At 48.6% G+C, this 17,724-nt stretch overlaps 1 protein-coding gene across 1 annotated transcript in view; it reads right to left on the bottom strand.

Annotated features, from left to right (window-relative positions):
- The window catches only part of PRICKLE2 (prickle planar cell polarity protein 2), a 103,989-nt gene extending 91,540 nt beyond the window's left edge, over positions 1 to 12,449 (bottom strand). Inside the window, exons 1-2 of the mRNA XM_071439430.1 lie at positions 12,314 to 12,449; positions 11,948 to 12,033 (exon numbers count right to left, since the gene is read on the bottom strand). Coding sequence (XP_071295531.1) covers positions 11,948 to 12,033; positions 12,314 to 12,355 — 128 coding nt within the window. The 5' untranslated portion in view covers positions 12,356 to 12,449. The remainder of the gene's footprint in view (positions 1 to 11,947; positions 12,034 to 12,313) is intronic.
- Positions 12,450 to 17,724: the final 5,275 nt, after the last annotated feature.

Below are 17,724 nucleotides of genomic sequence, written 5' to 3'. Positions count from 1 at the left end.
TTCCAGACTCTTGCAGGAGCCCTGCTTTGAGAGATTTAGATTAAGCCCAATGCAAGCAGCTCACTGGGGGAGACAGGAGGAAATCTGAATTCCTCTTGAATTAATTACTAAAATCTGAAAATTCGGCATGGCATCATATGATTTTACCATGAAACACATCAACCAAAGCATGGCACAAAATCCAGCCACCCAGAGTACCTCAACAGCATTACAATGCAGCCAAAAGCTGATCAAGGACTTGGCTTTGGAGTTCTTTATTCCCTCTTAAAAGAAAAACACAAGGTGCACTAAGAGTTAAACTAGAAAAACACCTTGGCAGTACCTTGGCAGTATCTGAGTAATTAGCTAAAGGGAACAAAAATGAAAAAAGTCAATTTTTGTTGGGGAAAAAAAAATTATTGAAGAAGTGAGATGGCATCAATCTCTGTGATCATCTCTGGACCATGAAGCACACACCTCTGTTCCTCCAGGATGGGGTCCCTCCCCAGCAAGCAAGTGCTTCATCTTCCAACTAACAACACCCCAGCATCCAGCCCTTCCACAGCATCCTTGGGGTTAGGGCTGCTTCCTGCTTCAGGCACAAACCTCAGTATTTTAAATTTCCTTACACAGATAACTCCTACAGTAAGGATAAAAACAATCTCAGGGACTTTCACGAGAGCCTCGCAACTCCACAAGCTTTGGTGCTGCTGGGAATGAGACCTCAGCACTACAAACTCCAGCACAGAACACCCAAGCCCCCAGATCTGCTGCTTTTATAGACAGAAGGACTCTTAATTCTGCCCCCTCCAATATTCTCCATCTTTCAAGATCTTTCCTTTGCTAGGGCAGTTCCCAGCATCCTAGGCTGTCGCCAGCCTCTGTGCCTTCAAGAAGATGAGGATTGCAACCCTTCACTAGCCAGGGCCTCTTCATTTTCTCCTCTCAGCACACTTCAGTCCCCTCTGAAGCTCAGCATAACAGCAGGCAGAGCATTAATCAACACAACATGTGCTTCACCTAACTTCAGCAACCACTACGAATATTTAAGTTTTACATTATGTGCTGGGATTATTTTTATATATACGCCACCCTGTGTCTTTTTATATACACACTCACACCCCTGTATAAGCAAACACACACAGAGTATTTCATTTCTGCAAACTATAATTTAAGCACAGGGATTGTTTTCCCCTTCAGGCAGCTGGAGCAGCCGAGTAGTGCAGCAGCGATGCCGAGTGCCCTCTGCTGTACATGAGACAAATGCTTCTTTGTTTAAAAATATTCTTTAAATACTTATAACTTTTCTTAGGAAAATATTTATTAATATTACATTTGATCACTTTGAGCTCAACATGCAATAATGATGCCACCTGATTTCTCCTGTTACACTAAAAGATTCATGTCTCTTCCAAGTTACCTCAGCAGAAAGTAAATAAGTCTGGGCTGGAACTGCACAGGGTCCAATGTGAAAATGTTTTATTTATACACCTGAAAATGACAAAGGGAGATCAGAACAAACAATATAGCTTTATTATTCAGGCACTTATCAGATAGCCTTCACACTTCAGCAGATCACACATCTATTAGAGGTACAAGCTGAAACTGTCACGTGGCAATGTGAAATCATTTTTCTATTGTAAAGCAGCATTGTTCCTGCTACTGGAAGGAAAGATAATATTAAAACATATTCAAATATATGTATTTCAAACTGCTACACCTCGTAATAAATTATGCACTTGATATTAAAAATCCAAGCTACACTGCACAAACCTGACTTTAGAATATTAACTTTTCTTGTCTTCTCATGTTCCAGTTCTTCTCACATCTGACATTTAAAGGGGCTGCACTTTAGACACGTAGCCTTTATGGCACCAAATGCAGATAATAGGGCCCAGCCACAGCAATGTGATGAGTGCTCCCACTGACAGGTGAGAAGAGAAAGGGAATCAGCCTTGTCCCCATCCTGCTGCTACTTCTTCAAATGTGTAATTTCAAGCAGAAGTCTGACTTTGATAGAGTTGGGATTTTGCAAAAATAGGGATTAAATTATCTGCTAAGAGTCAGGGCAAGACAGGGGACACCAAGCCCAGCAGCCTCTCTGCACAGGGCTCCACCTCCAAGGCAGATGGGTCAAAGAGCAGCCAGGTCCTTCTCCACAGAGCAAACCCTGCCATGACAAGCACCCGACAGCCTGGAGAGGTCAGAGCAGCACTGTCTGCTACAGGAGCACCAAAACCCTGGTTACTGGCACCACGAGGTATTTTCTCCCTCTCTGTGTCACGCTCCCACAGAAGGAGACATCTTTTTTTAACCTGTCTCTGTGCAATACCTTGGCACTGCAAGCAGGGCCCATCTGCTCTGCAGAGCTCCGTGAGGACACCTCCACACTGCCCTTGGAGGGTGGGAGGAGGACAGGGGGGTCCAAGCAGCCTTGGGTGCTGGCTTGAGATGCCCAAACCCCCAGGTGCTTTCACACAGCCACTCTGTCCCTGGCAGGTCAAAGAGCTGGTTGTCATCAGCACAATCACACCAGAACAACTGGTTCCTCATCCCTTCCAGTGACTCACTGCAAAACCTCTCAATTTCCAGCATTTGTATTCACTTCACAGCTTGGATTTCCTAGAGGAGGCACTACCCAGGAAAACAAGCCTCCTCTTACGCCCTCCTGTAAATGTGTCCACATGAAGCTGATCAAAAATATTCCAGATTATTTTTTTAAACAAAATCTTTTACCAGCTTTTTTTTCTGCCAACAAAATGCTGTGGTTTTTTATAACTTCTCATCTTGCTCTTCTAAGAGCATTCAGGGATTCTTGTCCTAGATTCCCTGTCTTGGTTGAAGGCCAAGCATCACTAGCTGAGCCAGAGGGAATATAAAAGTATCTTTCTAAGACGCTATAGAAAAGAAGAAGAATTGGACCCTGGGAGACAATTTGCTTTTATGCCTTGGGTATTTAAGGATCAAATGCACATTTGTGAGCTGACACCAGGTAAAGAGGTGGCTTTGAGACTTTATGGCATCTAAAGAAGCCTCTCAAAGCATCTTTTTACCAACTAGAGCAAAAGAGAAATCAAGGAGAAGTGACACAACCCCTGGTGTGGCTGCCAAGCCCCTGGGGACAGCAGGGCTCATGGGCCACTCCTGGTAACACCAGGGGCACTTGCAACCACTGCTACGCTTGCAAAGCAAACAGATGAAGGCAGGAGAACAGGAACCACCCAAGACATGCTGAGAAGGTTTCCTATGGTTACTGCTGCCATGGAAATATGTTTTTTTGTTGGCTTGATCTAAATAATCTCTGGCTCCCTGGCTGCAGTATGCTTCCTGCAAGGTTGGGTTGGATCCCTAGACCTTCACCTTGCTGCTGGAATGTGAATGCACTGAGCAGTGGCCACCTTCAAGCTGGTCCAGGAGCATCTCAAACCTGAACTGCTTGAGCTCTCCTCTGGACTCCCTGAAGCCTGTGACTTGGTTTCAAAGAGAAGAGGAGGAAAGAAAGTGGAGGGAGGGGAAAAGACATCCTTTACTAATTGCTCACAGCTGTGTCCGAGCAGCTCCCACTTCAGCTGCCAGGAGCTGCAGGCTCGTGCTCTCCCCAACAGGCTCCAGAGCAACAGAAACCCCTCCGAGGGAGAGGGACTCTCCATCCATCCTCAGAGCTCTGCATAGGGATTTCAATAATTACACTCACACAGTCCCCTTATCAGCAAGAGCAGCCATTATGTTTTTTATCACCGCAGCGGCAGCATCCACACAAGGGCAATGGATAGGGGATGAAACGTTTGCTGCAATGGCTCAGTACAAAGTGTCTCGCTCTGCAGTGAGAATAGTAATTGTCTCGCTGAGCTCTCCAAGTGATAAGCCCTGGTATCAGGGTCCTGTGAAGAGTGGAGCCACATATAGGAAGACACAGCCTCTCCAGCAGCAGAGGAGCACCCTGAGTTTTCTGTACACCTCTTGACCCAAGCACGGGGGAACTCAGAAAGGTTCTGGCCATTGGGACTGTACTGATGCATGTCTGGGGTCTGCAAGCAGGAGAAAAATGTTCTTTACAGCCACGCTCATGAGATTTACTCTGAAATTAGTTTTCCTCACATCAGACAATTCTGCTAATGTTACAAATTCCTTCAACATTAGATAGTGACCGCAGAGATGCTACAAGCACAGGAAGGGTCCGGCTTTCCACCACCGCGGCTGGGAGATTATTCATTGGAGAAAAAAGCAAATAGCCAAATGAGCACCACAAATTGCAAAGCCAGCTGCCAAAGGTCTCAGCTGATACTATCGGCCATCCTTAAACTCGGTGATAGACTTACGAGCCAGACAATGAAAACGCAATTCATTATTTGAAGAGTGACTCACTGGTGTAATAAGGATGGATTACTGGGCGGGGGGGGGGAATGAGGTGGGGAGAATGTCTTTGAAAAAGGCTAAAAGACTGAAGATTGACTTTTTAAAGGCAAACAGAAAAAGAACAAAAACAAAGAAAAACTCTTGAAAACACTGAACAGACTCTCAACAGCCGAGAGCAACAAAGAGGAGGGCAGCGCTCCGTGGGCGTCAGCCAAGAGCTGCGCCCGGCCCCTCCAGCGGGAATCCCGGCTTCCAGCCTTTATCCCACCAAAGCGCTGGCTGGCAGCTTTTTCCTCCACGCCACAGCACGCTGGTGACAAAGGCCTGTTGCAAACCCTCTAATAAAGCAGTAGGAGCTTTCCTGCCGGCCCGACCCAGGCCACACGCAGCACGGCACGGCCGCGCTCCAGCGGGACGCAGCGCGGGTCTGAGCGGCCGGAGGGACAGCTCGGGAAGGGCATGAGGGTGGCGACAGCGGGGGTGACAGCTCAGCTTTGCATGTCACAGGACCAGTGCAACTCTTCATCTCCCACCTCCTCCCTCTCATCAGCTCAGCAGAGGCTTCAACAAGTGATTTAACCCATTTCCCTGGGCTTGGGTGGATGCACAGGGAGCTCAGGACCTTACACATCCAGCGGCACTGGGCTATAAAATCATTCACCATGTCCCACTAATTCACAGCTTCCAAATCCAAAGCTGTCTGCTTCTAGGAGATCCCAGTGCAAGCCAATCCATCCTGCTTCCAGGTTTTGTGGGTCTTTCCTGGGCAAATCCATCTCAAAAGGCTCCATGAGGGAACTGTGCTTTGCCAGTGTCCGGCAGCACAGCCCCGTGGCTGAGGCGCCAGCAAAATATTCACTGGCCAAATTCTGCCCTTGGGATGGCAAACCCCACTGGCTCATGCCAGGCAGGTAAACTTCTACTTTTTGCATACCAAGAAGCAATTGTAGTTATTTTCAAAAAAAAAAAAAAAAATTAGTGCCAAAAAAAACCATCCCGACCAAATTTTAAAATTATTTGTTTAGAAGTAAAATATCATACAAACTCAGAATTCAGTGTGTCTGCTCTACCGACAGCTATCCATCATCACTGTAATTCACAATCACACCAGATACAGAATAAACCCCACAAAATCAGCCCAAATCCCTCAACAGCTTATAAGTGTTTTTTCACACCATTCATAAAAATAGAATTGCACATGGCCACTTCAAAACAGACATAAAATCTACCCACACTGCCCGTTCCCTAGGAGAAATTCTGCTTTTCTGGCTTTTGCCAGCAGCTCAGTGGCAATGGAGCCAGGCAGAGCAGCTCCAGTGAGAGCAGCTGCAGAGCAGGGCTCTGTGCTCAGCTGAAATTCAATCAACAAGTGTCCAAACTGCTTTTGAGTTCTTGCAATACAATCCTGAGTGGCTTGTAAAGGACTTCAAACAGGCTCCCTGGGCTTGCCCGGAAACAAATACATACCTCACCTGCTCTTTTGTACATTGCATACAAAAAAATTAAAGAATTTATTTTAGGCTTTTTGCCAGGGACAACACTGCCTCTGACACTGTAATGCTCTGGTAATGTGGATACCGTGTCTCCCAGCCAACACAAACAGGATACCTTATCAGTCTTGGCTGTCTTAAGTGCTGTTTCAAGTGCTGTTTCAGCAGCAGGGCACAAAGAAATGGAACCCACAAGTCAGAAAAAATTGTTGAGAGTTCCTTAAATGTAACTGTGCACTAAACATTTAAGAAAAGAATAGTCTCAGGGCAGGGCAAAGCTGATACCTACACCACAATCCATCCAAATCCCCATGGCAATGGCCTGGATGCCCCTTGGTAGAGATGCTGTTGGAACAGTGGGAGCAGCACGAGCCATCACTCATTATCCCTGCTCTCCCTACTACCATGGGGGTGAAAAGCCTCCCAAAAAGTAGACCTGATTTTCCAAACACTTACACAAGTGTTTAATCTTGCAGGTGTAAGAAAATAGGAGAGCTGAAGTCATGGATGCTGCACTGTGCCAAGTGCACAGTGCAGCATCCCCCTGAGCTGAGCACCAGTGCCCACAGCCACCCACACCAAACCAGCCTGGGCACAGGGGCTGAAGGGCACTGACTGCCACTGAAGAACCTGGCAGGGAGTGGCTTCTCCTTTCTGAACCTGTCACCAAATAAGCACACAAAAAATAAATTAAAAACAAGCTAATGGTACCAACTGCTTTGTGAGAGGCTTTAACATCAGCAAACAAAACCAGCCTTTGATTTTTTTTTGCATCCTCTCTGCCAGGGTGACAGTATCTTTGGGAAGCAGGTGACTCCTGCCCACCCCTAGGGACAGGCACAGGTCCCCTAGGGACAGCAGCAGCCTTAGCCCTCTGCAGTCCCTTGGGGACTCACCTCAGGAGTGTTTGATGGATCTGCACTGGGCTAGACCTGCACTGGCTGAATTTTGCCCATTTCAGCAGGTTCCCAACTGCAAAATGATGAATTTTCTAAAACCTTCCAGGCTAGCACAATTCACCATGGCAGTGATAGGAACATCAGACTATTCAAGATAAGGCATTGCTATTCTCACATCTCCAAATCCTTTCCAATAAACATGCAAGGAAGTGCGGAATATCTGAATCCTAAAGAAGAGAGGCACAAAGCCTGTTATTCATGCCAGGGAAAAGCTGGGAGTGTGTGTGTGCAAGAGACATAACCTATGAGAAATGCTGAAAACATATGGAAGCAATAATCTGTACTTTTTTTTTTTTTTTTTGGAAGTAGAAACAAATGCTTCAGAATTCGGTGTTATTCGTTCATGTGCTGCGTTACAAATATTATTGTTTCTGCTCTCTGGATGAGGAACTAGGCAGCAAACTGGAGACCCAAAGGCACCCAGGGATGAGCCTGCTGGGGTGTACCTCCTATGGGCAGGATCAGAGCCCTAGGAATGCAGACAAAGGCTGCAAACACACAGAATTTCTCGCTCATTTCAAACACACGGATTGCTGCTCTTGTGCACAGCAATCTCCAGAGCACTGGGCACTAAACAAACAAACCTACAAAACAAAACAAACATCCACTGCCACAAGCAACTCCCTGCCTACAGTCAACAAGGCAGAGAAGGGAGTTGCAAAGCAATTTGTGCATCATCACCCAACATCATCAAACATCACAGGGCGTCTGGTCCACTACCCCATTTCAGGTGACTGTCTCATGACATGCATCTCTTTTCCTTGTCCAGAGGTTTCTGTGATCCAGCGGAGAATCACAACCCCTTGGGCTGATCACCTGGGATCTCCAGGCAGCTCTCTCCTGAGAAGATGAGAAGTTTGTCTTTGCAGACACTCCCTGATCCAAAAAGGCCGGATGAGATCAGACTTCAGCAGGACTAACTGCAGTAGATTACAGCAAGATGCTGAGTTATGGAAATAAATAAACAAATGCTCAAAACAACTGTATGCAGCAAAATTTGTTAATAAGGAATATTACTGAATACTACATCAGGTGACATAAATTTGCCCTGAAAGGCAAGGGCCAGGCACTGTGTGCTGCACAAACACACAGCACTGATATTAAGAGCACAGTGTGTGACAGCAGTGCATGAAGAGAAGCAGATCTCTTCCTCAGCAAAATGTGATTCCAAAGGACAAAGATTGTGTGACGTATGCAAGGAAAAAGATGCTCCAAGAAAAGATGTAAGACATAATCTCACACTGAAACTAAAACCCTGGCAAACCAGTCTTTGTCTTTGTGTCATGTTTATTACTGCTTTTCAAATTCTTCTGCAAACCAGAAGAATAACTATGGCAACAAAGACTTCTCCAAAGGTTCTCAGACTCTATTTTTAAAATTGTCTTCTCTGTCACAGCATCCAAATTCCTTCCCTCAGAAACCAGCCGTATGCCACTGCCTCTGCAGGCTTTGCAAACCAGGTGGCACATCCCCCTTCCTCACACCAAAGCTCAAACTCCATCCTGAGACCTGCGTGTCCTGCTTCTATCTTTTTAGTTGGTGGGTTTGGAGAAGGCAGGGAGCAGGGAACAGCAAGGTCTGCTGAACTGCAAGAGTATTTTGGCTTTCTCTAGGAGCAAACAAACCATGGCTCCGTGTGCTAAACACATGCCAATCTCCCAACACGAAGGATCAGCTATTTTAACGGAGGTACTAAGGCTGTAATTTTACTTCACCCGGAGTAAATCTGAAATTAGTTCTTCACAGTAAGCTTAACAGCAGCAAAAGCGAACCATTTGTCACCTTTAAGGTTTGCATATTCACACTAATTGCACCGGCACTAGGTTATAAATTCCCTTCCTTGCTCCTGGACCACCTCCCTCGAAGGCTTTTCTCTGCAAGACATTATGCAAAAGACACTGCTAATGGCTATTCATTCACCAAACTCCAGTGACAGCTTTATTTAATGCCAAAGCTTGTTAACAAGCTGAATGGCACACAGTTTAATGTAATGCAGATCTGATTAGAAAACAGCAACCGGGCTCCTAAGGAGTTCAATTTTTATTGAATTTGATTTTCCTTTTTCCACGCAAAGCCACCTTCATTAATGAGGATTTGGTTACCTACACGCCATTTCCATTTTCTAGACTGGAGCCCACACAAATGAACTCCGTCCTTTGGCACTTTGCTGACAACCCACCACAGCAGAAAGTGATGAGATGAGAGGAAGGAGTCATTTTTCTGCTCAGCCCATGAGAAATTCAGGATTTTCCTGGTTATAGTTTGATAGCTGTGTCTTCATGGACTTTGCCCCCAAACCTTCTGAGAAAAACCACTTACTTTTTCCTCTTTAGGGTTAAATGATTTAAAGCTATAAATTGAATTTCTGCCTCACAACGAGAGGCAGAGATCTGTGGCGTGCAGAAGAGAGCTCTTTGATGGAGTAAGATGTAGGCTCTAGCTGGATTGAGGTGTTTTCAATTCCTTGCTTCCACCACATTAGCATTAAATAAACTGACACTGCTACAGGATAATTTCACCTACTACCTTCAATGTGGGATTATAATTTCAGAGCAATATTACGAAGATTCTAAAACAAACTTCAAAAACCAAGGATGTTATTTCATTCTTTAACAATCCCCTTTCATCTTCTTTTTGCACATCACCTGCAGTAGAGAGAAGGCTTATTCTGAAAACAGTTCTGCAGAATATAAATTATTTTCAAGAGGTTTCCCTGTCTCAGGAAGCATGCCTGTGCTTCCAGGAATGATAAATTCAGCAAACGCTCAGAGCCATCTCTGAGAAAAGTGGCTGTTAAGGCAACATAGGAACACAGGAATCTTCCTCTTCTAACAAAGCAATCTGCTTGCTTGAGGTAGTGCCTGCACAGATCACACCTAAAATCACAGGTAAGTAGAAAATACACAGTCCAGCATAATTAGGTATAGACAATGCCTGCCTCAGCAATGGCTTCAGTGTCTGCAAGTTTATAAATTCTGTCTCCCTAAAGTGTTATCACCACTCTGCATCTTTGAAGCAAAACCACCCCATTTACATTTATCAGCAAAATTCTGCTGTCAAAGGATTATAAAAAGCCTTACAGGTCAACTGATCTGGATTTATACCCCTAATGTGAGGATCTCCTTGCAAAACCTTGTTTTCTTGTTTTCTTCCAGTCTCATTCTGCACGTTCAGGTGAGCAGCCCCACCAGTCAGTGACTGCAACATCTGCACAGAGGGCACAGGCTCCTCAGCATGTTATCAACCTACAAACTATTGGGAATAATTTGTCTGCTTACCTATTCCTGGCATTAATAGACCACTGCCTAGTGAAAAATGAACGAATTTCCTCTCTATTGTGTTCTGGCAAATAGACTGCTTTATTTGGTTTAATTGTGTAATTACTCTTACATCAAGGCAATTAAATGGGAATGTCTGCAGGAGGGCTCTCAGCTAATCGAGTCCTGGTGTAAGGAAACTTGGAGTAAGGTCTAACCTGCTCAGTGGGATGCAAACCCTGGAGCACAAAAGCTGCAATGCCTCTGGGAGCTGACCCCACCCATACCCAAAGGGTCCCCATCCTTCTCCTGCCCCGAGGGACATAAGCACTTCTCTCCTGAGAGAAAGCAGCTGGAAAAATCCACACTGTTTTAGCAAAAATCCTCTCCCAGGTCTGGGGGTCCTCAGCAAAGGAGATGGCTATGGGTAGTCCTGGCAGGGTGGAGGCTCCTCCTGCACATGGGGTTTGGCAGGATGTGGCCTAGAGGCACAGTGTGCCAATGCAGAGGGCACAGTCTGAAAAGAGCTGCAACATCCCTCTCATCTGACACTCCCCAGGCAGCTGTGTGCCCCTTCTGCTGGGCCATTTGGCCTCTGGTGGGATCCTATCAAAATTCACTTAATCCTTCAAAAGCTACTGTACAGTTGTACTCTGTGACATTACGAAACGTGAAGCACAGCACCTCCAAAGTCCTTGGGGCAGGGTAGAAATAGAAACATGAAGCACAGCACCTCAAAAGTCCTTGGAGCAGGGGAGAAATACTGTTGGTGACCACAGCTTTTCTTCTTATCCTGCATTTAAAAGTTCTCCTTGGCACTTTTAAGTATTACAAAGTGGCTCTGCAGGGACACGAGGAAATCCGGGACAGCCCGAGGACCAGGGCAAGCCCCACCTGCTGCTGTGCATCCCTCAGGGCAGACCTCAGCCTATGGAACCCGTCCCACCACACCCTGCGGCAAATGCCAAAGGGAACAATGATTTGCAAGGCTAAACGTTAAGATACAATTCAACAGGAATATATCAATCCCCATCCTTGCTCTGAATCCAAGCTTTAATCTGGTGAGACACAGCTCTGAGAGAAGTAGGGCAGAGGCTGGGAGGAACGCCAAGCACAGCAGATGCTGGAGAAAAGGGTATACCCTGAAAAATAAGGTTAAAAGGTCGCCAAGGGCTCCCTGGCCTACTAAGACTATGTAGAGCTCCCAGGGCCCACAGCCCAGATTTAATATCACCGAGTCCCAGATCGCACATCAGCAGGAACTCATTTCGAGACAGCAGAACATGGGGAGGGGGAAAAGGGGCTGACCCAGGAGAAGGCCAGGGCTTGCTGTGCTTATCAGGCACCGGCACTGTCAGGTTCGTAAAGAGACAGAAATACCATCTTTGTAAAGACAACAGAAATAACCAAAAATACTATTTTTGCCGGAGTTTCACGCAGCGGTTTGGTGCAGACCGCAAGAACCCCTTCAGCCCCATTTTTCCCTTCCCACCCCACCCCACCCAGGTTGTCCCTGACAGGGCGGCTTCAGCCCCCGGCATGACCCGGAGCAGCAGGACGAGCTCCTGACCGCACTGGGGAAGCTGCGAGTCGGTAATCGCCAAACCAGTTACCCCAGTCCCGCATCTGGATCCTGCTGCGCCCCGCACCGGCGGCGGCCGCGGGCATACCTGTGTGGGGGTGGCCCACCCGTGTCCCCAAAACCCCCACCGCGGGTGGGCAACGCGCTCAGGACTAACACAAGCCCTCCCAAAATAGCCACACCTGCACCCCGGACGCGCTCGGAACCAGGAGGGCGCCGCGAAGGGAGAGCCGCGACGGGACCCAGCGTGGGGGGACGGGGGCGATGGGCCGGGGAAAATCGGGGGTCGGGCCGGGGAAAATCGGGGGTCTGGCCGGGCCTTACCTCCACTTGTGCAGGGCGAAGCCCGGGCACTGGTCCCCGCAGGTGTTGCAGGGCTGGCCCCGCTCCGGCTCCCCCGACGCCGTCAGCTGCAAGGAACAGCAGAGTCAGCGGCGGCTGCGGGACGAGGGCGACGGGAACGGGCACCGGAGGGATCGGGAAGGGGCACGCCCGGGGGAAAAGGCACCCGCACGGCTGGAAGAGGGCAGGGGAAGGGCTGGAGCGGGGACGCACCCCAAGCAAGCGGCACATGGGGGCGGCGGGGACCCGCCGGGCGCCGGGGCGCAGCCGGAGCGGGCGGCGGGACAGAGCCACAGGTGGGAGCGGAGCGGGGCGGGGAACGAGGGGCGAGGGACCCCTGGCACTCACCGAGCGGCTAGAGAGCCGCTTGCGGGAGCCGCGGCCGAACATGGCAGCGCTCCCGGCGCGGAGCCCGGCGCAGCCCTGCCCGAGTGCGCGGCAGCAGCGGCCGCCCCGTCCGGGCCCGTCCCGCCCCCCCGGCGGCCGCCCCTCGGCCGCGCTCCCGCCCCTCACCCGCCCCTCAGCCCGGCAGGCACCGCCCCGGCACGGACCGGCTCCCCCACCCCGCTGCCGTCGTTCCGCTCAGGGTTAACCGCGCTCCCCGGGCCCTGCCCGGCCCTGGCCGCCCTCGGAGCACCGCGCTCGGCCGGGTGTGCAGTGGGCAGCGCGATGTCCTCGTTGGGCTCCAGAGCTGGGTGGCGATAAAGAAGCCGCGCTCCCCAAGGGCAGAGCTGGGGCTCGGCAGGGCGCACGCTGAGGTTACCTGCGCTGTGCAGGGGATTTCACTGGCCCAGGCACGGAGCGATCATCCCGGCTTCCTGCCGGGGATCCCCTCCTCAAGGAGGAAAGGTTTAATCCACAAACACGAGCAGGGTGCAGGAGAAACACTGTCATAGGAAATATGTTTGCGGCCTGAGATGCTGGAGTGGGACGCAAAGCACCTGTTACAGCCCCGAGCTCACGGTGCTACTGGAGCTACGTGTGGGCCAGCAGGGCCGTGATCCTGGGATCCAGGGGCTGGGAGCTGGGATCCTGGCATCCATGGGGCTGGGATCCATAATCCTGGGATCTGTGGGGCTGGTAACCTGGGATCCATGGGGCTGGGATCCATAATCCCGGGATCTGTGGGGCTGGGAACCTGGGATCCATGGGGCTGGGAGCTGTGATCCTGGGATCCAGGGACTGGGAGCCTGGGATTCGTGGGGTTGTGATCCTGGGATCCAGGGGCTGGGAGCTGTGATCCTGAGATCTGTAGGGCTGGGAGCTGGGATCCATGGGGCTGTGAGCTGAGATCCTAGGATCTGTGGAGCCAGGAGGGCTGGAAGCCTGGGATTCATGGGGCTGGGAGCCATAGGGTTGCCCATGCATCAGCCCACCCTTGTCATACATGCAGTGCACTAAAAGCAATGCCCACCCCGTGCCCCTGGGGTTTGCAATCAAACAGCACATTTGGCACAAGGCAGAGCAAAATGAACTGTGGGGAGAGGAGGAGCAGCAAACGCTTCACAGAGCACAGGGCTCCTCGGAAAATCTTCCCCAGTGGGGCTGGAGCGGCTTCGCCATTAGCATTTCACAGCTTCACCCAGGGTTGCGGTTGTTTGCAGATCCTGTCAGCTCCGTCCCCTCCTTCCCTGCCTCTTTGTTCCCTTGCCTTGCTGCCTCACAGCTGGTTAAAATGGTAACCCTTTGATAATTTCTTTTTTCCATTTAATCAGTTCTCATTTTTGTCAATTCTTCTCTTATATCTTCTTCCCTGGGAGGCTGAAATGAGGCTGGAAGCTGTGGAGCTGCGGTGGCCTTTTGAAGAGTCTCAGACAAAAAGTTTCAGGGAGATTTTCACTCTTTCCTACCATAAATACTGTACTTCCTTAAAAAACCAAAAAACCCCCAAACAAACAACCAAACAAAAACCCAAATAAAACAAACAAACCCAACCTAAGGAAAATGAAAACCCCTCCACATGGAGAATTTTATAATGGAGAAAATTTCCTTTTCCATATGCTTTCTTCATGGCACTGAGAAAATATTGAATGCTCCCTGCTCTGTTTTTCTGTGGTTGCTATTTTTACCTTTCCAAAACCCTCCAAGCTTCCCTCTATTGCTCCCTTCTGCTGAATTTCCTCATCATTTTCCTTCTTGGTTTCTCTCCCAGTTTCCAACTCATACAGTGGTGCATGAATATATTATAAACTCTCAAGGGAAGAGGCGATCTCTCCAAGTATACATTTCATCACACAGTGGGCAACTGGTTGCAGACTGGGTTTTGACCTCATATTGAAACATCTCAGCCTCTAGCCTGTATCCAGTGTCTAATGCATTATCAGGGTGCTGAGTTACTGTTAGCTCTAAGAAGGACAATGGGATTTCAGGGAGTGGGTGTCATGCAAGAGAGGGCCTGAAAATCTCCAGCACTTTGGGTGTCTTGCATAAGGTTCAGAATATTTTAAACTCCAATTAAAACTGCCGAAATAAAAGCAGTATTGGATACAGGACTTATAACAAGATTCAACGTGCTGTGGGAGATGCTTTAAAGGTGACCTGCAAATCCTCTTTAATTGCTCTGCTGTTGCAAGAGATGCTGTGCGCCCTCAATAACAGGGCTGGCGAGGACATCTGCTATGAGTTTAAAACAGCAAATGTAAGTCAAAGTTGGAGGATAAATTCCTTGGAGGTGTGGCTGTACTGAATCACAGCTCCAGTCTTCTGATGAAGATGCAAGTCCTAAATTGCTACTTAAAACAAGGCTGGCTGGTCCCCTCCCAAGCTGTCCATGAAGCTACCAAACTTCCCTGTCACCCTGCATGCTTGTGTCCTCCAGGCTCATGCCAGCAGATACTGCAAGCACAGGGGGGGACACAAGCAAAAGGCAGGGGAGGCTCTGAGCATCAAGGCTTGCATCAGTATGTTCAGAAGAGGGAAGATGAGGGCTCAGCCTGGGAGTGCAGAAAATGCAGATAAGAGGGGTGAGGAGTGCTCACTGCTTCTGCTCTGCTGTGCCTGCAGAGGGATCTGGGGAAATCAGGTCCATGCAGAGCCATAAAAATGTTCAGGTAGCACAGACCCCAGTGAAGTCAGGTCCTTAGGGACTCCTGCTCACCTAAATATCTCACGGGATCCACAATTTCTCTCTGGTCTGAGACATCCAGGGTAAACAAAAGGCTCTTTGGGAGGACCCCATCCCCCCTTTTAGGGATGCTCAGATGCTCCCTCTCTATAAGGAAACAGCCAGACCAGAACATCATCTCTGGATGCATTTGGGAAAGGGAGGGGATACATTATCTCATTGGCCTGAATGCTCCTCTTCTCTTTCCTCCCCCAGAAAAGCTGCCAAGAGTAAAGATCTCTCAGGAAATAAACTCCCACTCCCTTGTTCTCACCATGTGCAAAGGGGATGATGCACCATCCTGGCATGGCTGGGTAGGCAGGGGACAGCAACACAGCTCCAGCCCTACCTGTGCTACCACAAGAGCTACTTTCAAAAGGGTATTTTGCATTATTATTTTTATAGACATGGAGATCTTCCTCTTGAGTGGAGGCAGACTCAGCTTGGAGGTGGGGGGTGTCAGATACTGCTGTCAAATAGGCTCAGAAACAGACACACATGTATAATACATGCTAGACAGTTTGGCTGACAAATTATTGTTTCTGCTGTCACTTAAATTGTTCCATACGTGATCTTCCCCTCCCATTTCTGTTTCAATCAAACCTGCCTAGAGCTGACTCTCCTTCCAGCCCTTCTAATGACTAAACCAGTTTAAAACCCAGTTTGCTCCATTCATGCACTGAGTTGGACCCATTTCCCTTCCCTTTGAAGTTGTGGATGGCCAAGAGGAGGGAAATGACAGGGATGCTCTTTGCTTCCTGCTCCCTGTTGTACCTGATACTACAGAAATAATTACGATGAAAATCAAAGAGCTCAGGGAAAGGTATAATACAGCTCCTGTGTTAGCTTTTGGTCACAAGGCAGGTGGAACAGGGACTGGCATGGGATAGATCTGTGCAGAAGGGCAGCCTGGGATGCAGGGCAGAGCTGTCATTAGGGCTCTGTTCTCCTGGTGACCTCCATCCCATGTGGGACACCAGCATGTGCAATAGCAGCAGTGATTGTGTCCCAGCCCAGTGGGCAATCCTTACCAGCTGGGAAGAGGAGCTGCAGGTCCACAGCAGTAGCTGCAACCAGGGGATGGGAAATATGGGGACAACTTGTGCCACCAAAGACCATGGAAAGTCTGCTTCCAGCTCTGGTCCAGTAATTCTGGATGGGAGTTAGCTGGCAGACAAAACAGTTTTGAGTGTGAAGCCAGGAAAATTTGCTAGTCTTTCCAGGAAAGTGCCCCTGGCTTTTCTATCCTGCAAACCGTGCCTCATGTCAGGAAATCACCTCCAAAATACCCACATGCAGGAAGCTCTCATCCTCCCTCCATCAGCTCTGACACCCCTCTGCCTCTTACAGTCCAGCCCTGACCATCAGCACCAAGGCAGGGGTAGCACCAACAGAAAGCAGTGTAGTAAGGCAGAAAGCAGCTCTCATTTTCATGCTGGACCCATCCATTTCTCCCCTCTGTGATGTCAAGGTGAATTTGGCTGTTACATACCGAGTCAGTCCCCTCGTGGTTCCTCCTGCCAGCAGCCTGTGCAGGTGAATTACAGCTCAACATGAGCCCTGTCTCCATCTAGTACCGTGAAGGTTATAAATGTCTCACTGTTATTAGGAAGTTATTGTCTGAAGCCTTTCGAACAGCAAAAGGAGGGCTTAAAAATACCTCTAAGTGCCACAGCTGCTGAAGGAGTTTCATGGGGACTACACCTCTAATTTACTGCATCGTTCCTCCACCAAGCCTCCTTCTTCCTGGGTAAATGTGCCCCCATGAGGGTCTTTTAGGAGTTCTCAGTGTTTCCACTCATTCCAGCTCCCAGATTTGCAATTACTGCAGGCAGAAAAGGCTGTGCACCAACCCCAGTTTGAGGTGGGGAGATGGAATTTCAATCTGTGCTGTGCATAACAGGAACCCAGGCCGGGATGAATCATGCTGTGTTACTTCGGTTTTAAAATTTTTTTGCGCTGCGTAGGATTTTCTGGGGCATATTCCATCAGGCATGTAATGGTCAGATTCACTCTGAATGTTTCTTACAGGGATACTTTGCAGTACACACACTTCAAATGTCACAAATGGCAACAAAGTGGGCTTAGCAACTTAACAAGCCCTTCTACAAGTTCTGGAGATCATACATTTTCTCAGTGCTCTTTATCACAGCCATTTGACTATTACTTTTTTTGTTCGATTTCTCTGTTCTGAGGTATTTTGATTAAAACGGTACTGAGTAATTGCACCTTTTTTCTTTCATCAGTACACTCATTTGTAAATATCCCAGGAATTTTTTTTGTGTCCTCCCACCCAGGAATGCAAATGGCCATTATGTGCTCCCCAAGGTATCTCCAAATAACCCTTCTCCTTTTAACCTTAGGATTTTATTGTGTTAGTTGCTAAGTAACTGAGTAAGATTTATAGCCATCTATTGTTAATTTTGAAGGCGGTCTTCAATTTCCCTGTAAATAGCATTTGGGAGTTGGAGTCCACACCAATAAAAAGTTGGAGCCCAGTCCCACTCTGTGGAGAGCAGCACCTGCTATGAAATGCAGAGCCAAGTGGATACATAAAACTTATCCTCTCAAAAAGGAACCTGCCCCTCTCAGGCTGGGCATTGCTGAGGTGCTGGAGGGACCCTGGCCTCTGATGCCAGCATGGCAGAGTGTCACA

The sequence above is a fragment of the Agelaius tricolor genome, unplaced genomic scaffold (genome assembly GCF_023055355.1).
Source record: "Agelaius tricolor isolate 1412-34295 unplaced genomic scaffold, bAgeTri1.0.p SCAF_14, whole genome shotgun sequence".
Lineage (NCBI taxonomy): Eukaryota > Metazoa > Chordata > Aves > Passeriformes > Icteridae > Agelaius > Agelaius tricolor.
The sequence above is the reverse complement of the archived record's forward strand: the minus strand, read 5'-3'. Positions and strand labels throughout refer to the sequence as shown.